This window comes from Panicum virgatum, chromosome 1K, assembly GCF_016808335.1.
Source record: "Panicum virgatum strain AP13 chromosome 1K, P.virgatum_v5, whole genome shotgun sequence".
Taxonomy (NCBI): domain Eukaryota; kingdom Viridiplantae; phylum Streptophyta; class Magnoliopsida; order Poales; family Poaceae; genus Panicum; species Panicum virgatum.
Genome location: NC_053136.1, coordinates 44735314 through 44756625, shown reverse-complemented (window position 1 = coordinate 44756625; position 21312 = coordinate 44735314). Strand labels below are relative to the sequence as shown.

The following is a 21312-nucleotide window of genomic DNA, read 5'->3' as shown; positions in this document are numbered from 1 at the left end:
GTGTTAACAACTAGGTAGAATAATGCAAGTCTTTAGACAATTTATCTCTCACAACACACTGTTTTTTCACTGCTAAAAGTTCTCTAATCACCTTGAAAAGTTTGACACACGCAAGGAGAGTCTCTTTTGCTGATTGGTGGAAGAAAGCTGAGAGGAGGATTCCAAAACAGCATAGGAAGGGTTTCAATTCCATCTGCATTATGGGAGATTGGACACTATGAAAACATAAAAACACGTGTGTTTGATGGCTCTCCACCAAATTTGCATGTGGCAATTCAAGCTTTTAAGGATGAGGCCAACCTGTGGCAATTTACTGGGGCTAAAGGGCTTACTACCCTCTGCCCCGAGCTGGGACGAACCCAAACTTAGGATTCTTGGGTTTAGTGGTCTGGTCCTGCTAGTTTGATTTTTGTAATAGCTTTTTTCTAGTTCTCTACATTACTAACTCTGGTCCAAGGTGGGATATGTGTTTTTGTAATTGGACCACTCTTTCTCTCTTAATATAAAAAAGATATGCAGTTCTCCTGCATGTTCGAAAAAAAAGTTCTCTAATCAAATCATTATTTTGATTAGAAAAGGAAGGACCAGGGTGAGAGAACAAGACTTGCAAATTTTTTTACTAGGAAGCTGACAAACTGCCGATGTGCAACATTTTTCTAAAATAGTAAGGCCGTACCGCAAGACTATAATATAGCGGAGTCCTTATTAACAAAAAAAACTTATGAAAAATATACATATGGAAAAAATTCAAAAGCACCCTAATTTTTTTAAATATATACCAGTATATAAAAATGTGTACTAGTATATAAAATTATATGTCTCCATGTAGTTTATGTATGCTCACATACCAACATATATACTATCCAAGATAGTTTAGTGTGATCATATACTCCACAGTATGTATCATTTGTTGGATAGATACATACCCTATATATTATGAGATGCAAAGATCCTAATCTATTTTAAAACACTCACTTTAGGGCATGATAGAACATCCATATTCATATTTATTGACATTTGAAGTTTGGCTGGATCCATATGGAGTTCATTCGTTCTGTCAAGTTGAAATAACTAGGATAATATTTGCGAGACTTCAAATCATAGAATGCACAATTCTTGAGCTCTCCGGCTTCATTGTATCCTCTTAGTTTTGATATATAGATCTTGTTACGACAAGTGTCCCGTGGTGCTGACATCATGACTGCGTTCCAATGATCAACAAAAATCACTTCATTGTCTAACCTCTCAATCTTGGTCCAGACCATCTGAGACATGTCGAGCTTGTACAGATCCATCGCCCCTTCGTTGTGCGGTCTGAAGATGGCAATTAGATTATCTCCGAACTCCAGTAGATGGCAATATTGATCACCTGGCAATGGATCACCATCAAGAAGAGGAACTGGTTTGTCGAGAACTCTCCATTTCATGTTGTGTGAGTTGAAAACACCCAGATTCCCTCAAGTCCCCAGGCAGTAGAACTCATCATGGTAGAAAACCGGGTTGCTATATGCAATGTGGAATTGAGTATCAGCATCTATTTCCAAGCTTGTCCAGTGCTCATCCCCAGCACGCCACAACATCACGTAAAGACGATTACTACCGCTTGGGTGACAACTTTTGTCGATGGAGCACACTATGAAGTCTGGGGATTTTGGAGTAGACGAGAATGATATGCCATTGAACTGGTAGCCAAGGCACGGTAGCTCTGGAAGGCCAAGCATCTCTCCTGTGAATGGATTTGTGGCGTACATGTAGTCTTCACCCCATAGCACCAGAACCCATCCATGTTTTGCAAAGAGTAGCATTTGAAAGGCATCATCACATGGCACTAGGCTACGATCCTTCAGAGTGTATTCCTTGTCGATGATGGGATCAAACAGTTTGAACGTGCCTGCAGAACTGGAGCAAATGCTCATTAGTACCGGGTATGCTGGGTATCTCTTTGCATACTCAGTGGGCTTGCTGATTGAACTCCATCGCTTGCATACTTCCCGAACATTCAAGTAATCAATGAAGGATAGCCTTGCCACAAGTTCCTCAACCATATCAACAGGGAGACTAGACCATGGTGCTGCTACCTGTTTTCCGTCTTCATCAAAGGCTCGGTTGTTGGTCTTGATATCTGACTGCACCATCAAAAAACAGATTGTTTTATATATATGTTTTTTCCACATTTTGATGATTATGTATATATGAAACAGGAGCGCAACATGCAAGAATCGTGGACTGACCTCACTTGAGACAATGGCCAAAGATTCCTCGTATTTGTTCATGAAGCTGCGTAACATAATGGACACGTACAACAAATTAGGTATATATGACGATTCTTGTGGCAATCAAAATAGGGGGAAAAGATAAAAAAACTTGCTTACCTTGATGGAACCACCCAGCACATGTCATGAACTCATGACAAGGGCCAGGCAGCAGGGTGCAGCTCATCGTTCGATCATCCACCCGGATCGTGTACAGCCGAACACCATCGCGGCAGTGTCTGTAGTAGATGGATATAGCCAGGCTGAATCCCAACTCTACTTGCAGATGGCAGCACAACAAAATTCTCGCCGGCAATGCTTTCAACCTTGTTCCAAACATAGGCCGAGGTGTCCAAGATGTGAATGTCAATGTCGACGATCTCCGAGTTATAAAATCCATGTATGTAAAACTGCAGGAGGTAGATATCACCATCGAACTCCACCAAACTCTCCTCGCACCACCACCGCATTTTGCTCGGGTGAGGTATGCCCCTCCGTCCAATGGCGATGCCACATGAGGAAGGCATGGACACATCGATGGTGATTAATGTACTCATCTCCGTGGGCATGTACATCCTACCTCGAGAGCTCACAATATCACCCATGACGAACCTGTACGTGCCATCACTTTCGACAGGCAATTCCCGCCACTCCTTGTCGCCAGGCCGGCAGTATAGCAGATAGTTGCGATAGGACGTGGAGAACACGATGGTGCAGTCCGGGGGAGTCGGAGAGGAGAGAGCGCACCCACCGAGTTCCTCTACCGGCTTCAGCAACGGAGGCAGCTGGATCCTGCGAACAGAGACTAGACTCAACAGGAAGCATTCGCCGGTGGCCTCGTCGAGCATGACGAGCCAGTCTCCTTCAAGAGAGGCTAGACACCGCTTGCCCCGCAACATGTCCAACTCCAGGTTTGCCTCTCGGAGACCCGCGTTGAAGGGGTCCATGATGGCGTGTGATTCCTGCTCGCCGTGGTTGAATTTGACGAGAAGCGGTTTGGATCCAATTGCGAGTTCAGGAGGAACATCAGGCGAGTTCTTGGCCGCCGCCGATGCCGCCATCCTCCGATCAGGTAGGGATCGATTCTCAACGCAGCGATTGGAAAGTGGGGTTTTCCGCGGATCGGTATTGGAAAAGGACCGGACTCCTGGGCTCGGCATCTCGCAGCATGCAGTGCAGCAGAGGGAGAGAGAGACGGAGACGGTGCCGAACTGCCGAGCCCCGCGCTTTTCGGTCTTTGATCCCAATCCTCGTCGTCCCAGCTTCTTCGTCGTGCCTGACCCGGACCAAACGTTCCCTTGGGGATGGAGGCTGCAACAACATGCGGCGACGGACGGCGGCAATCCATAGCGGAGTAGGGATGCAAGCGGGGCGGGCTTTGCCGCAAGCCCGCTGGCTGGACCCGCGCCGCATAACCGCATACCGCCGCAAATCAGCCCGCATAGATGAAGCGGCTACATGCGGGCCAGCCAACGGGGCCCAGCGGCACCGCAGAGCCCGCAAAGAATGGGATCGGGGGAGAGGGGTTCCGAGGGTGAGAGGGGCGGCGGCGGCGGAAGCGGCGCCGTCCGTGCGCTGCTGTCCGTTGTTCGCTCCGAGTGTTGCCGTTCGTGAGCTGTTATCCGCTTGTGCGATGCAACGCCACTCGCCCGCAGATCTACTGTTGTCTCCCATCGACCACGCTCCCTTCGTTGCCTTCGATCTCATCGACGCTCCATCAGTTGCTCCCTCTCGCCGGCGGCCTCGCCGACGTTTGCCGGCACGCTCAATGTCGATCCGCTCATGGTTGCGGGCTCCTCTGTTGCCGCTAGGCGTACTCGTCCCTACCTTCGTTGCTGCAACCACGCCCTCCCAGGTAATTTCTCCACTCTAGCCCAAGATTAGTGACTAGTTTGTTGCTGTTTTCTTGATTGGTACAACAGCATCGGAAAATCAACTTTGCCTTCTTTCCTTGTACAGTTGGACCTACGGAACCTTTGTTGCGGCATCCATCCCCTCCTAGGTAATTTCTTCCACTCGGATCTAAGGGTGGATTGCAATCTTTTGACTTGAGGAATCCATCTTAAAATTTTTAAAAGATGAAGGCAGTGGATGGGGAGAGTGCCGCTCATGATTTTCGAGTGGTGATTGCAGATACAGTCCTCGGATTCTGATGCTCCCGCTAGCAAGGTTGCTCTTGCTTCTGTTGGTCAATCGTGCAACTGGTGGAAGGAGGACCACGGTTCTCCATGCTGTGGTGTAGATTAGACGGTAGGTACTAGGTACTAGGTTGTCTTCTACTTCCATAGCTTGATTTTGTTTCGGTGCTCACTTTTCTGAAGTTGGTTCAAAATGCTTCAGTAGGATACTTTGACTTTTGTGGTGTTTCTTGTGCTTAATTAGACCCATATATACTGAACAGAAAACTGAAATTCAAATGAAACACCTCTCAACTTTTGTACACTGACCCAATTAGATGTTTCATTAGACTGTTGATTATGTCAACTTTCCTTATGCATTATGATTTCAATTTGTTTTAGAACAATACTACAACATGAATCAGAGGATAACCAGTTTTGCTAACCACCACAAGAATTTTATAAGCTTACAATGCCAAAAAAAGTCTTCAGACTTGTGAATCAGTCCAACCCTTGCAATGGTGTTATATAAGTACAAAGCGGTTTATTTTACTTGAATCACTGAATGAGTGGTGTGGCACTCGTTAAGCTCTGCACACATTGACAGTTATACATGCAGGCTTGTGGACAACAAAAATAGATAATAGCAACAGTTACAACAGTTGATGTAGCTTATGATTACAAAGCTACTTCCTGAATTATTTTTTATTTCTCTGGAGACTGCAGCTAGGTGCTTGATGTCACTGAAGAGAAAGAAGTAGAGGAGCTTATGTTCTTATGTTCGCTTTGGTGGACAGTTGCTTATAATTTATTTGATACGGCGGCTTAGGATTATAGTCTTGTGTAACCGTGAAAATTGTCTTTGGCAAATTTACTAAGTAGTTCAGAAGACTCACTTTGTATTGTATTGTATTTTAATAATTTATTGTTGTTGTGATCAATCAATATAAATTTGCAATGATATATATACATTTTGGCTGATTGGATGTGACATGTCTGATAGTGGACCGCCGCTTTAGTTGTTGCAGTCGAGCTGATTGGCCAGGTACTGGTGCCTAGCGGAAGCCGCCCAGCTGACACTGTGTGGCGGACAGAGGCATATAGCTAATCGCGACATAAAGCGGGCTGCCGCAAAGCCTGAAAAATGATACGGCGGGAGGCGGGCAGCCGCATTGACCCGCGACGAACCATGCGGTCAGTGCGGCTGCGGGGCAGGCAGCCGCAACCCGCCCCGCTTGCATGCATATAGCGGAGGAAAGGGGTTGCGCGCCCCCGTCTGGATGCGTGGCCGCACCATCCAAGGGGGCAAGGGGCGTCGTTGTCCCCGCTGCCAGGACATGGGCTGCCAGGACATGGGTTATCGACTCGAGGAGGGATCACTATTGTGTGCGGAAAAGGACCGGACTCCTGAGGATTCGAGCTCGGCATAGAGAGTGACGGTGCCGAGCCCCGCGCTTTGCGGTCTTTGAATCCATCCTATCGTGGCTGAAGCCGCCCTAGGCATCATGCACCACATTAATCCAACAGATCGAACCATGCGAGGAGCAGCCGGCAGGATCCCAATCCCATCCACTCCCTCGTCGTCCCCCACCCCGGCCGCGCGGGCACGCCGATCGACCACACGAGGGAGGGAGGGTCATGCGGCCGGCGGCCGTGCGCGGCGCGCCGCAGTGGCTGCGCGGCCTGCTGTCAGAGGAGTTCTTCGACGCGTGCGCCGCGCACCCGGGCGAGCGTAAGAACGACAAGAACCTCTTCTGCGTCGACTGCGCCACCGCGCTCTGCCGCCACTGCCTCCCCCACGAGCCCGCCCACGACGTCCTCCAGGTACGCGATCGCACGCGGCACCATTAATTCTAGGCTTAAGTTTCTTTTCTTCAAGCCTCCAAATCGATCTCAACTCCTTCACGTTGATCGGGGGAATGAATGGAACTGGTGAAGATCTGGAAGTACGCGTCCTGCTTCGTCGTGCGCGTCGACGATCTCAGGCTGTTCGACTGCGCCGGCATCCAGGTATGCTGGCTAGCTGCTCGATCGCGTGCGCGCGCGCAACCCCCGGCGATCGCCACCTCACCGGCACGCGCTCCGTCGTTTTTTTCTCCCTGTCTTTGATCGATTGGCGGCGGCGTGCATGCAGTCGCACGCGGTGAGCGACCACGAGGTGGTGTTCCTGAACGAGCGCACGGCGAGGAAGCGCTCGGCGAGCGCGGAGAACCCCTGCGCGGCGTGCGCCCGCCCGCTGGCGTCCGGCCACGACTACTGCTCCCTCTTCTGCAAGGTACTTGTCCGGCGTACGTGCCACACGCTGCCTATCTACGAGTGCCGCCTGACACGACGCCGGCCGGCCGGCTCGCGTTGATTTGGTTGCGCGCAGGTGAAGCATCTGGGGGAGAGCGAGCACGGGCTGCGGCGCGCGCTGCGCGTCCGCCGGCAGGAGGAGGCTGCCGCGCCGGAGCCGCAGGGCGGGAAGCGGAGGTCGTCGCCGGCGTCGGACGCGGGGCCGAGCTGCGGCGGGTCGTTGCGGAAGCGGAGCCGGAAGCAGCCCGAGCCGGAACGAGCACCGTTCTGTTGACACAGTCGTCCCGGCCGTGGGCTGCCCGCGTTTCGTGGCTGGGCTGTTGCATGCTGCCTTCCTTGCGTGGGGTCCGTTTGGTTCCCATTCCCAAGTGATTTGTGTTTTGGGATCTTTTGAGGGGGTTGCTACGGTGACGCCAATTCTTTTGGTTTCGACTGGCCTACTTCCTACATTCCGAGAGAATGCAACTCTCACATCTATCGCGAAAAGTCAAATAATTTTAAATTTGATCAAATTTGTATAAAAATTTTGTTAACATTTATATCTCAAAATAGATTTAGTATAAAAATATATTATATGATTAATCTAATAAAACTTATTTTCTAATATAAATATTAATATTATTTTGTATAAATTTAATCAAACTTAGAACTATTTGACTCATTGGCCAGCGAGAGTTGCATTCTTTTCTGGATAGAGGGCGTACTTGTAGACTAGAACTAAAATAGCAGCCTAGCAGGAGCTGGTTTAATTATTGATTCTTTATGCAAGATCTTGTATCAAATTAATAATATACAGTTCCATTAGCCATTAGGATCGCACTTGTGAACTAAGAACAGTTTGCACTAAAGTTTAATTCCTGCGATTGGAATTATCCTAACCCAGAAATGTATGCTAGATTTATCCTAATTTGATTTTTAAAACCCTAACTAAAAATGTCTAACTTTAAAACTTCTTATTGATAGATTCATTATGGAAAATATATTATAATATATAACTCTTTTGACTAACATCATATATATATTTAATATATTATTAATGTTTACAGTGTCATATCTGAGGCTATGCAACCGTACAGTTGAGGTGTGTAGTGACTTTGTTAATCATAAGATCCTGAAATAGCTAGGGAGCTACAGCTTTGCACACGGCGAAACTGAATCAAGAGAGCAAGTACATCAATTTTTTTTGAAATTACATCTCATAGTAAGTTTTTTTTATGGGAACTTTCATCTCGATTACTTAGAAGGTGCTGAATCATCAGCAATAATACACGCAATGAAGTCCGGAATGGGTGACACAACAAGGTTCACATCCGGCTCACACAAACTCCCTAGAATTGCTAGCTCGTGTGCAACTCTATTACAAGAACGAGGGCGTTGCTGGACACACCAAGATAAAAAAATTCATCTCTAAAAGGCTACGTAGCTCTTCCACCAAGAAAGCCACAGGACTGAGATAGAAATCTTGCGAGTAAACTGTCTGCACAACTTCAACAGCATCCGTCTCAACGATGATATGCCCGACGCCTTCATCTGCTGCAGCTTGTACCCATGGATGACGCCAATCAACTCGCCGTGGAGAGCGCTCATCAGATATTCCACTCGCCCACATCTTGCAGACACCACGTCGCCATCGTCATCACGTACAATGCAGCCCCATCCGCCATTGCCCGTCAAGCCATCATAAGCAGCATCACAATTTACTTTCACACTGCCGGCATCAGGTTTCTCCCATTTGCAGGTTGGTCGTCTTGCCATTTGTAGGCTCTGAGCAGCCTTCTTCGTCCACTCCTTTACCCTTTAACTGGACACCGTGAGAGATCCAGCAGGCGCCTCTTAGTCTTATCAGCTCCCCTTCTCGAACCCTGTTGCGCTCGAACCATCCCAGCCAGAGCGCATGACAGCACATGGCTCTCTCTCGTTCCTTCATGTTCACCACTGCTTCCACTACTTCACGGGCATCCCTTTTTGATAGAAGAACATCTCTTTCATGGTTAAGCCCCAACAAACTCCATACTTCCCTCGTGGTAAGTTTTTGAAATATTTTTTTTTGAAAACTAGGGCAGGAGCACTGTCATGTCATATAAGAAGAGGAGAATGCCAAAGTCTTACAAGGTTGTGATTACATAAAAATTAGATAACTCGAAACTCAAAAAACTACTTAACATTGAGAACTAAGATACAATTGGGGCCCCACATGCCCGGGTTCGTAGATTTACTTCCTCCTTGATGAGTTGCAGCACCATCCTTGGATTAGCAACTTTGCCTTCAAAAATTCTCCTATTTCTCTCCTTCCATAGGTTCCACACTGTGTACATGAGTAGGGCTGCCACCTTCCTTCTCTCTGGCTTTGGCTGTTGGGTTATAGCTTCACACCACCAATCCTCGATCGAGAGCTCCTGCGTTGGGACAAACACAAATCCACCTAACCAACTGCTGACCAACCCCCAAACTTCTACAGCAAACGGGCAGTGAAGACACAAGTGTGTTGCAGTTTCTGGATGATTGGAACACAAGGAGCAGACTGGATTGCACGGCCAGTTCCGTGCTTGTAGCTTATCAGCTGTCAGAAGTTTTTCTTGCACTAGCAGCCAAGTGAAAAATTTGTGCTTCCCTTCCGCATGTGCTCTTCAAATGTGGTTAGGCCTGAAACTGCAGAAAGAACCTTTGAACTGGACTTCATAGGCCGATTTTGCCGAGTACATCCCGTCTGCAGACCACTTCCATTGAATTTGATCCTCTTCTGACGTGAGTTGCACATTCTGCACTAGATCCCACAGCGCCACAAACTCGGCCATTTCTTCTACAGTTGACATTCTCCAAAGCCCTCGTGTCCAACTTTGGTTCAACAACTGGTCCTTCACTTTCAGATGCTTCCTCCACGCTAGTTTGTATTGACTTGGCGCAATGTCCCGTGGTGCCCTTCCCTGTAACCAACTGGCCTCCCAGAACTCAGCTTTCTCTCCATTGCCAATTGTCACAATTGTAGACACTCTGAAAAGTTGACGATCAACATCATTCACCGTAGTACGCTTCCAACCCAAGGTCTGTCAGGTTCTTTCCAATTGAGGAATGTTGAGTACTCTATCCTGCTTGTGATGAGTGAATTGTCAACCGTGCGGTGTGATCGTGCGCTTGGTCTTTAGATTGCAGGTACACGGGCGTCGAGTGTCGACGGAGAGCTGTCGTGGAGGAGCTCAGGCCGGGCGGCAGTTGTGGCGTCCACTCCTGGATCGAGGGCGCAAGCGATGACGGAAGGCGGGTTTCTTGGTTTGCGCCACAAAACCAAGGAGGCAGACGGCGGTTGAAGAAGCTAAGTTGTGGAGGCACGGGCGTCGGTCTCGGGACTGACGGAGGCGACGGGCGTCGACGGCGTCTAGGGCCTCGCTGCGGGCGAGGAGGTGACGGGCGTCGGGCGGCGTCTAGGGCCGTCAGAAGGCCGAGGCGGGAACGGCGTCTAGGGCCACGGCGTGGAGGCGGGAATCTTCCCGCGCGAAGAGTTTTGGCGGTTTTCTCAAAACCGGCCACCTACCCGGGTTTCGTGGACCCTCCAAAACCGCGGACCGGATCTTCGTCAACGTGGAGGCATCGCAGGGAAGACTTCGGGTCGAAGAAAGAAACTCCACCGTTGATTGAGGACTGTACAGGGTGTTGACGCTTCTTAAAGCGCCAATTTACGTACCGCAAGCGCACGGATCGTGGTAGCTTTTCCCTTAGAGTACTCCCCCAAGGTTTATCATTCGTGGATCGAAAGCGAACCGACTAGGGTTTACCATCTAATCTATCAAATCTATCCTAAACATGAAGCAAAGATTGCATATAAATTGAACACTTGATAGATATGAATGAAGCATAAGTGTTCATCACACCCACAACCGTAGATGAGATAACACAACCAAGGAGCTAGGGCCTATCGTCTCTAAGTACGGTTCTAGTGAAAAAGGTGATCAAAACATAGATTGCATCTCAACTAAAGGTACGCGAAATCATCTCTCAGAAAGGCAGCTCACAAGCGGCCTACTTTCCCAAGGTCACCGGTGCGAGGTGCGTGTCGACGCCTAAGGTTTCCCAAATCTTTACCCCAGACTCCCATGGTACTCGCCATCGATCCTATTCCACATCATGTCGTCGCTAGAACTTTTCCCTCCGCCATGCTGTTACCACATCAGGGTAATCAACCACTCGCTAAAACATGCTACCTCAACGTATCCGCAAGATGTAGACTAATTACCACGAATAGATCTAATCTTACTATGAACATATGGATGCATTACATATGAGAAAGAAAGCATGCATTGAAGTAGACCAAAGTCGAGACAACTAGAATAAAGAGTAGATTGATATCACCATCGTGTGTGTACATACCCCGACGAATGTTGGGGATGACTCTCGAACCCCACCATGGCACAACCTCGCAGGGAAGCTATGGCGGCTAGGGGTGGCCTAAGCCATCTCCTAGGTACCCTCGAAGACTTGCGGCGGCCGTCGTCTCCCTCCGGTCTTAGCCCTAGGTTTTCGTCGAGTTTTGGGTGGATTGGATCCCCTCCCTTGGGTGCCTAGGGGATTGTATTTATGCCCTTGGGGAGCCTTGGGGCGTGTTCCACCTTGCCTTGCATGAGATCTTCCTTGGGAGAGAAGCAAACTTGGTTTCCATAAAATCAGCCTCGTCCAGATTTTCCTGTTTCGCAGCCCTTCCTTGCCGACGCCATATCTCCTATGTACGGACTCTAAACAATGAAAATTCGGTGTCCAGATTGTGTGCCACGAAATTATCTCCAACTTTGGTATTCATTGCTTTCCTTGGAAACGAAGATAAGATCCCCAAAAAAGCCTCGGAAGAAAATCTGTCTGATTTCGGACTTGTCTGCGCAGCAGGTATTTCGGGGGTCATATCTCCTAGCTCCTTGACCCGAATTGGGCCTTCCATATGTCCTAATCGAAGCTCTCATCGAGACCCACAACTTTGGTATTCAACCTTTTTCCATTAGAGGCCGTTTAAGTCTCTGAATCTGCACCGAAAGATCATGCTGTTTGCGCGAATATCTCTCGGGCTGAGTTGATCTCATGGGTAAACCTCCAAATCTCAAGCCCATCTTCCTCCATGTGGCTTTTCTCAACATTTTGACTTTCTTCACCTTTACATGTGGGCTTTAGATGTCATTATCTCCGCGATTTAGATAGGGGTGCTTGTCGTCCAAGCTCCAGCATCTTCTGTTTGGGTCCCCAGAGTTTTACGGCTTCGTGCTTTGGTCCTTGGGCTCTCTTGGAAGGTGGATGTGCATGAATGGGCTTCGAATCAGCATGGACTTTGGTCCTTCCTTTGGGCTTTGGCCTTCGTCTTTCTCCGTGTTAGCGCTCGATCACGGGCCTCATCATTTCATGCTCTAAAATAGGCCAAAAATCTGCAAAAACGAAGTTCCTCCAAAATATATGTGCAAATGTGAAAATGACCAATAATTAGGCCGGGGTTAGGACGGTTAGTAATTTTGATATTGAATTCATGCCATTATCAAAGATAAACAAGGGATAAAACTGGTACTTAAGGAGCGCCAACATTCACCCCATGCTTAAACATTGCTCGTCCTCGAGTAAGTACAGGAGCTTTGCTTATAAAGAAATTAGCGTTGCCCCTCAATGTCCTCTCTGCACTTAGTCATACATAACAAGACATATTGCTCTCTCAAGTATTTAGCATTTAAGTTCATGTTGTGACCGGCTACTTTTTCATTATGGAAGATAGACTAGCAATTAAAGAACAAGCCACAATAATAGATAAATACAATGCTCTCAAACTTAAGCGAACTTCAAACATTTACCTTGTTTCATCGTGAAGAGTTTTCAAAAGAATGCATATCAAATATAAGTGAAGTTCTCTTGCAAAAGATCATGGAAATACTCATCTCATCAAGTCTCTCAAGCCTACATTAGATTGTCTTCAACCTGTTCTACTAATATATAAAAGTGGAAGACTTATGTGGAGCTTGGTAGGTAAAAACAATCCTAGCAAAACATTATATCTGAAATATTATCAAACTAAGAGAGAGATCTAATGGAATTACCGAGACTAGTAAAAAAGGCCATTGGAAAATAATGTTGGAGAGGGAGAAAGATGAAACACACACATTTAGATAGGAGGACATGTGCAAGTGGCAAATGGATGATCCCGAGATACAAATGAAGTTCTCGTTATCGGATTGCACATAGTTGGAAGATTTGAGTATGGAATAGTTCTTCAAAGTAATTTGGAAAATTAATTAAGCCAAAAAGAACTAAGGAGCATTTATTCTTCTTTTTTTTCTTCTTTTTTTCATTTTTCTCTTTCTTTCTTTTTCTTTCTTTCTTTTTACTCCTTAGAACTTTTGATAACATAGAATACTTACCCAGCCATCCCCCCATGCTTGAACGAATGCTCGTCCTCGAGTATGAATAGTGGGAGAACTAACTAGCTAAGGTAAGTATCTCAAATTTACCTTCTTCTTCGTAGAACCTCTTGAATCTCCGGGGAGCCTTATCTCCCAAAACTTTTCTTTATATGGTGCCCTTGATTCTTTTGATTCCGTCGAAATAATAATCCATACTCAAATTGGGTTGTGGTCAAGGAGGTAATCACAAAAAGATATTTTTGGTTTAGGGTGGATATCCAGCGAGGTTTGCAAAATTTCCGAAGTAGAAACTCACAATGCATGGATAAATAGGCTGGCAAAAAGAAGGTTACACAAAAAAAACGGAATGACCAGCTTCTTAGTCTCGTACCAAAGAAATCAATCTTAATCCAACTCATCAAAATATAAGTTTGCAATCTAAAGGTTTCATCATGAAAGAATATGTATGTATAGGCTTTGGTAGGTAGAACTTTGCAAGAGATTCACAAATGTAGATAGTATAGGAACTAAGTTTTCAAATTAAACAACACAAGGTGTAAGGTCATCGGTAGACTTAAATCAAAGAGCAACATAGAATATGTGGGTTGAGAATTTAGTCATTTAACCTCCACAAATAAAAGAGCCGGTATTTAATCATTTTAATTTTATTTAATTGAGAGCAAATGGTCAAGTCATATACAACATAGCGTAGGTAAAACAAAGCAGCAACTTTCATCACTTTTCCAAGAGCATATAAGAATATCATCGTGGTGAGCTCAAGGTGATGGTGGTTATCATTCATTGAAAATAAAAATAAATCTAGGTTGTACTCCTAGTAGCCATGTTATTATAGGGAGAGATATACAACTGTTGCATCTTTGGTTGAAGGCATATATGTACAAGCATTTAGAAAAAAAGAGAGTTGAGGAAGAATTACCGTTCTTCTCGATGCTCGTAATGAAGTGTAGCGCGGTCTCCCCCATACTTAAGCATTGTGCTAAGCATGGAAGAAGAATCATGAGCATCTTGTGGCAACCGTGATTATATTACTCCATGAGATCTTTCTTCCTTGTCCACAAAATCCTCCCCCATGCTTAGCATGATGCTAGGCGTGGAAGGAGAAGATGAACCATCTTGTAATTCTTAAAGTTCTTCCCTCATGTGTATGAATATCATCTTCAATATATCTTCACCTTTGTTGCCTTAATTTACTTCAACTTCTTCTTGTACTAAGTCATGGTCCCAACCCTTGCTTCTCATCGTGGTCGCCTCCTTCAATTCCTCGTTGTCCCATTGCTGCCTCATCTTCACGAATTTTTCTTTCAATTTCTAGAATAGAACATATACTGAAACATTGCTCCATTGCGAAATGCACGAATTTTTCTTTCCAACGAGTATTCATTCTCCCAAAATTGATTCCGAACAATAGAGTTATGTCCATTTTATCCCAGCGCTGCAATCTGTTCCGAATTTCAGAACGCGCAGCGTCCAAAGTTTTTGCCATATCTCCTTGTACAGGTCTTCAAACTCATTGATTTTGGATGCGTTAGAATGGTAATTTCATGGATCTTCTGAATATCAACTTTTTCTTCCTTGTTTGTCTCTGTCCCTACGCAAAATTTGATGAAAACAGCGGGTCTTGCTCTCGAACTTTGGAGATGTTGACGAATTTGATTTATTCTTTGATCACGAATTCATGGGAACGCTTTGTCATGCCTGTAAAACAATTCAAGTGCACAGTCTACCTCCGAGGTGATGGTCGAGAGTAGAAACAAATGCCAACAAACCCACCATTCCTAAGATCTCAATTTGTGGCATAGCTAGCTTAGCGAAACTAATGAGTGTACATGTGTGCTAGTGTAAATGCAAATGAGAGGAAGGTATATAAACAAAGACAACGTTTACACCTAGTTCTAAACACCATGTTTACAACTAGGTTGCCGAACTTCTCCATAGCCAAAAGACTTATTTAACCAAGGTCAAAACACAATGTCTATCCCAAGATCAATAGGCCTTCATAGCACAAGAAAAAATAAAGCGCATTGCAAAGCTTATAAACCAACCAAATGCAACCTCATAGTTTGGTAACTAAATGATGATGGTCTTCAATCATGTCTAAACACCATGTTTACACAAAATTGCAAAAGGTAAATGATATCATGATTAGCACTACATAGATAGAAAAGCATACATCAATAAGATTGAGACCAAACTAGCAAAATGAGTGCATGAATAATGGAATGGATGCAAAGTACAAATGCAAAGTTAGCAAAAACAGGTGTTAGCAGGGTTGAAAGGACCTTTTGATGTCGTTCCGCAACTAACTTATTCAAAAACAATTGCTAAGAGTGACAAAAAGCCTTCGCGACACTTCATAAGAAGTGAGGCTTTTGTCAATGAAAAGGTTATTTATCGAAAAAGGATCAAGCAACCGAGCTAACAAGGTTTTAGAATTAGGTTTATGGGTTTCATATATTTTTGGCTTAAAACAAAAATTTTGAAGAGAGAGTGTTGGGTATAGAAATTCTATCTAAGGTGGTTTCAAAAAAAAAACTAGAGATAAACAATAGTTAGATTTTTTTTGAATGAAAAACATACCCTATGGTTTTGGGATTGCTCTATGAGTGGTTTCCTAAGAGTTTTAGGATCTCAAAAGCGAGGCTAGTCAATGTTTTTTTTAGAAAAAGTTTTTTTATGCAACATGCAATGCAATGCAAGGGTGAGACGAACAAAATGTTATGCAATTCAACACGGGGTGGGTGAACAAAATGATATGGCATGATGAGGTGGTCTAAAACAAAACAAAAAGTTAGGCTAAGTTAACTAGTCACAAGTTTAGAATCAAAGGGTGGTAGTTTAGAATCAAAGGGTGGTGCAATGCTTCATAAATCTCTCTAAAAAGACACAAAGAAAAAGACTCAAAACACTAATAGGCACACAAAAAGGTCTACAAGTTTCCCAAGATCAAATAACAAAGTGCTCCCTCAATAACATTTAGAATGAACAACATGAAGTTGTGGTTTTTGTTAGAGCAACGGTACAATGTTACTTGATATTCCGATTAAAGAGTGTATATATATATATATATAAAATAAAAGATCGGGTTGCCTCCCGCAAAGCGCTTCATTTAAAGTCATATAGCTCGACTTTCTCACATACCTTCTAATTGATGCAAAGCCATGGTCCTTCATGCGAGAAACCGAAGTGTCCATGCAGCTTGATGTCGCCTCTTGTAATCCATCGTGGTTTGCTTGCAACATCTTCATTTGTCGAAAGTCGACCGCTTGTGCCTTCATTTGCCAATGTCATTGGGATTCTTCCTCTGCTCCAAGCCTCTGAATTTTATCATGTATGCTTGATGAAAGCATCGCCCAAGCTCCCCTTCATTGTTGTCATCGTCATCTTCTCTATCTTGTTCTCATCGCATTGCTCTTGCCTCTTCTTCATGCAATATATCATGTATACTCAACAGAACATATACCAAAATATAGATCTATTGAAATGTATATGAAATTACCTTTCCAACGAGTGGTCATTCATCTTAAACCGAGTCCAAACGAGAGAGTTATGACCGTTTTACTTTAGCGATGCGTGCTGTCCAGAAAATTTCAGAGTGCACGACCTTCGATGTTTTGGCCATAACTTCTTGTAGGAAACTTCGATCGACTTCATTCTTGATCCGTTGGAACCGGAACTTCATGGGGCTTTTGAATATCTAAAAATATGCCGCTATTTGCTTCTGAGGTCGAGCTGGACATTGATGAGAATAATATCTTCTTGTGAATTCATCCGAAGATGTCAATGATCTCGATCATGTGGTCTTTGGAGCATAGTGTCTTGCGTCCCTAGGCTTCAAGGTCATCACCATTGATTACCAGAAAATATCGTGGCTTCAATAATGTGTCTTCTCTATTGTTCTTGCTTTACCCAAGGTGTCGGGATTAGAAGATGCTCATGTGCTTCGTGTTGATGATCCGAACGGTTTCCTTCCTTGATAGCATCACTCGATTAGAAGTATATCGAGCATCCCACTGGAGAATATAGGTGGTGTCGTGGTTCTTCTAATCTTGTTGCCTCCAGCTTTGGTTAACTTGATATCATCATCTTTTGTGTACACAGCCTTCCAATCATCCTTTGACATCATCATCACCTTCTTCGTCGGTTGCTACTGCCTCTGTCCTCATTGAATTCCCCTTCATCCAGTACAGAGAATGTACCAAACTTCTACTCCATTGCAAGGTGCATCAAATTATCTTTCCAACAAGTGGTTATTCGCCCCGATTGGACTCCGGATAAAGAAGTTATGCTTGTTTTATTACGGCGCTGCAACCTGTCCACGGGGATTTCAGAACGCGCAGCGTTGAAAGATTTTATCATAACTCTTCACACCGATCTCCAAAGCTGATGGTTCTTGATCCGTTGGAAAGAAGACTTGATGGAGCTTCAAAATAATCTATTAATTGCTCATGGTACTTCTCTGATCTTGAACGAAAAACTCATCACAACAGTAACACTTCATAGATGATGATGATCGCATGATTTTCTTCGCGGGCATGCTTCATACCTATTGCTTGAACAAACAATTCTTCCCAAAAACATCAGTCTTTAAAATCAATTGACACGGCGGCGTACCTTATTTATCATCTTTTGCTTTGGGGAGTGGGGACTCGATAGCGGATGCTGGGCCACTAACAAAAGTTAGCACCTACCACTAAAGAGCGAATCTTGATGTTGTTGCCGTCATGTCGATGTTGACGTTGTCGATGTTCCATATCGAGGTTCCTCGATCATCTTGTTGCCGATTGTTGAAATTTGTTGAAGTGGACTATGGACTTCTCGAAGTCCAAGTTTGGTGTCTATCTTTTTCCACATGCTTTCAAGGACACAAACAAGAAAACAAGGGTATATGCAATAATAAAAATTAGAGTTAGTCCAAAAAAACTAGATAGATCGCCCTCATCATGCCTCATCATGCCACGTCATTATCTCCGCAATTTAGATAGGGGTGCTTGTCGTCCAAGCTCCAGCATCTTCTGTTTAAGTCCCCAGAGTTTTACGGCTTCGTGCTTTGGTCCTTGGGCTCTATTGGCAGGTGGATGTGCATGAATGGGCTTCGAATCAGCATGGGCTTTGGTCCTTCCTTTGGGCTTTGGCCTTCGTCTTTCTCCGTGTTAGCGCTCGATCACGGGTCTCATCATTTCATGCTCCAAAATAGGCCAAAAATCTGCAAAAATGAAGTTCCTCCAAAATATATGTGCAAATGTGAAAATGACCAATAATTAGGCCGGAGTTAGGACGGTTAGTGATTTTGATATTGAATTCATGCCATTATCAAGGATAAACAAGGAATAAAACGGGTACTTAAGGAGCGCCAACACAGGGTTGCTGCAGACCCGACCGGTCAGACCGGTCCAACCGGTCTGACCGGTCTAGCCGCAGCAGATGGGTATTTAAGTCCCCCTCACCTGTTCGTGGGGGCTGAGTCTCTTGAGTCCTTTTTCGGTTTTTCCTTCCCCCTTCCCCCTGCTCAGGTTAGGGCCAAGGTCTCCAACGCAAAGAGAGTTTAGATTATAGTTTTTCTCTCCAATCTAGAGGGTGGATGATGGGCAGATTGCTCTAGCCTTTGTATAGGTGAATTTCTCTGAGATTAATGGATGAAATTTATTTGAGATTCACTTGTGTGTGCTGAGCATCTCGTCCTCCCCTTCTCTCTTGCGTTTTGGGTTCAATTCTCCTCTTTTGGTGTGTTTCTTGTTTGGAGTAGACCAACCCTTGATTTCGTGGTTTGATGAACTCTTTGGAACGATTCCTATGCATATAGCCTAGTGCCAAACCCCCTGGAATCATGGGTTCTCACGAATTGGCGATTTTGTGTTCTTGAGAAAACCCCAATCCTCTTTGATCTTTCCTCGATTTCTCTCGATCCGTGAATTTTTTGGGTGAGATTTTTTGGGGATATGTTCACGGGGTAGTTACGAAGCTTTCCTTCAAGTTTGGTTGGATTTGGACTTTGTTTGCTCGAGATTCGTGGTTTGAAGGTTTGTTTGCGGGTTTTCTGGACGACACCGGTCAGACCGGTGGGCGAGACCGGTCAGACCGGTCAGTCTGGATTTGAACTGCCCGACCGGTCAGACCGGTCCAGTGCACCGGTCAGACCGGTCTGTGTGTGCTGCGCTGCGGTTTGAGAAGTTTCTCTCGACTTTGCTTCCGCGCTGCGAGCTGGGTCTTCGGCTTCGAGATAACTTGTCCATAGCTATTCTCGCTGACCTAGGTTCGAGGGCTTGCGGTGATTTTGGGACATAGGCCGACGTTTCAAATTTCAAGAGAAATTTTGATCGGCTCTCATTCACCCCCCTCTGGTCGCCAGTTTCGCTCCCTCACCAATCAAACCACAGCCACCGCAATCTGAGAGCCCGACTGAATCTTTAGGTCGCACACTCCTAACCCACCCAGTTTCTTCGGCCTCTGAAGTTTCTTCCATTGCACAAGGCAGTTTCCACCATTAACTGAGTCGGTTCCCTTCCATAAGAACCCTCTCCGTACCTTATCGAGTTGCTTAATCGCCCATTTTTGCAGCTGGAACACTGTTAGAAAGTAAGTTTGGATGGAGGACAGCACCGAGTTCACCAAGGCTAGACGGCCAGCTCTGCTCAAAAATTTCCCTTTCCAAGCTGGTAGTCTCGCCGCTACCTTATCCAGCAAAGGTTGAACATCCATCCTCCGGAGGGCCCGTGTATGCAGTGGCAACCCCAAGTATGTGCAAGGAAAAGTTTTGATCGGGCACTGAAAACTTTCCACGATATCCCCCAGATTCAAGCTGTCACAACAGATGGGGTACACTGCACTTTTATTAATATTCGTCAATAGCCCTGATGCTGTCCCAAAGCAAGAGAGAATGTGCATGGTTTCCTGGACATCTTCCTTAGTTGGGTTCAGGAAGATGGCTGCATCGTCGGCATACAGGCTTAGTCTGAGCTTGGCCGAAGATCGAGTGAACGGTGTTAGGTCCCCATCTCTTGTTGCCAACTCAAATAATCTCTGCAGTGGTTCCATAGCAAGAATGAACAACATCGGTGATAAGGGATCACCCTATCGCAACCCAGTTTTGTGCTTGAACCATTTGCCTCTTCCTCCATTGAGCAGAACCGAAGTCGACGCAGTTGAGAGAAGTATAGTCACCCAGGCTCTCCATCTTGGCCCAAACCCCATACGAGACAAGGTTTCCATCAGGTAATCCCATCTAACGCTGTCAAAAGCTTTCGCTATGTCTAGTTTCAGAAACAGTGCTGGCTTTTTCAACCTGTGTAAGTCCCTCACCAAGTTCTGCGTGTAGAGGAAGTTGTCGTGAATGCTTCGTTTTTTTATAAAAGCACTTTGCGCTCGTGAGGCCAGCACATTTAGGTGCGGCGCAAGTCGAGCGGCTAGTAGCTTGGACACCAGTTTTGCAGCACTATGGGTGAGACTGATCGGCCTGTAATCACTTAGCTTCAAAGCATCAAGTTTCTTTGGAATCAAAATGAGGTGGGCCGAATTGAGGTGTTGGAAGTGTTGGTCATGCTGACTGAAAAAGTAATTTATCGCCGCCAAAAGATCCCCCTTGATCACTTCCCAACTTGCTTTGTAGAAGGCACCAATTTACCCATCTGGCCCCGGTGCCTTGACACTTGCATGTCGAGGATAGCAGCATGCACCTCGTCTTCGGTGAATTCTTTTTCCAGGGAACTCAAGTCATGTTGTGTTAAACCCAACCGATCCCAGTCCAAAGTGAAATGTCTTGGCCCAGGCACCCCAAAGTGGCTACTGAAATGTTGGTAAATAAGTTGCTCCTTGTCAGAATGAGAATGCACCTGTCCCCCCTTAGTTTGTAGCTGCTGAATGTAATTTTTCCTTTTCCTTCCATTGATTTGCAAAAAGAACAACTTGGACTGTGCATCAGCTGCCTTGATCCCTGTCAACCTGGACTGCTGCTTGGCTCTAATTTTCTCCACCGCTGCCAAACCCAAATATCGTGCCTTTAGGTCTCTTTTCAGCTGTAATTCCTGAGTTGTTAGTTGCCTAAACTCCTGTACAACATCTAGTATCCCAATGAGTTGTTTCGCTGCACACAGAAGTAGCCTGACATTTCCGATCTTCGCTCTGGACCATTGCCTCAGCCTAGACCCCGTGCGCTCCAATTTGATGTGCCGCCTAAGAAACGGATTCGTGGGAACTACCTCACGCTCCCACGCCTGCTGAACCACCTCCTGGTAACCCAGCACCCGTGGCCAGAAAACCTCGAATCTGAAGCCC

At 45.5% G+C, this 21312-nt stretch overlaps 1 protein-coding gene and 1 long non-coding RNA gene across 2 annotated transcripts; both read left to right on the top strand.

The window, feature by feature from the left end:
• The first annotated feature begins 3756 nt into the window (after positions 1–3756).
• On the top strand, positions 3757–4501 carry LOC120657394. The gene is made up of 3 exons (XR_005668152.1): positions 3757–4107; positions 4212–4254; positions 4386–4501. It is a non-coding gene; the product is annotated as an uncharacterized LOC120657394 (long non-coding RNA).
• Positions 4502–5946: 1445 nt separating this feature from the next.
• Positions 5947–7064, top strand: LOC120657386 (protein RGF1 INDUCIBLE TRANSCRIPTION FACTOR 1-like). The gene is made up of 4 exons (XM_039935693.1): positions 5947–6193; positions 6308–6379; positions 6504–6644; positions 6741–7064. Exons 1-4 carry the CDS (start codon positions 6008–6010, stop codon positions 6936–6938), a joined length of 597 nt encoding a protein of 198 aa, XP_039791627.1. The 5' UTR covers positions 5947–6007; the 3' UTR covers positions 6939–7064.
• Positions 7065–21312: the final 14248 nt, after the last annotated feature.

Bases quoted from the DNA above. Each gene is read 5' to 3' on its own strand.
- LOC120657386 (XM_039935693.1), top strand. From the start codon at position 6,008: ATGCGGCCGGCGGCCGTGCGCGGCGCGCCGCAGTGGCTGCGCGGCCTG. The intron at 6,194-6,307 runs GTACGCGATCGC...GAACTGGTGAAG, and splicing joins CCGCCCACGACGTCCTCCAG to ATCTGGAAGTACGCGTCCTG. The intron at 6,645-6,740 runs GTACTTGTCCGG...GGTTGCGCGCAG, and splicing joins ACTGCTCCCTCTTCTGCAAG to GTGAAGCATCTGGGGGAGAG.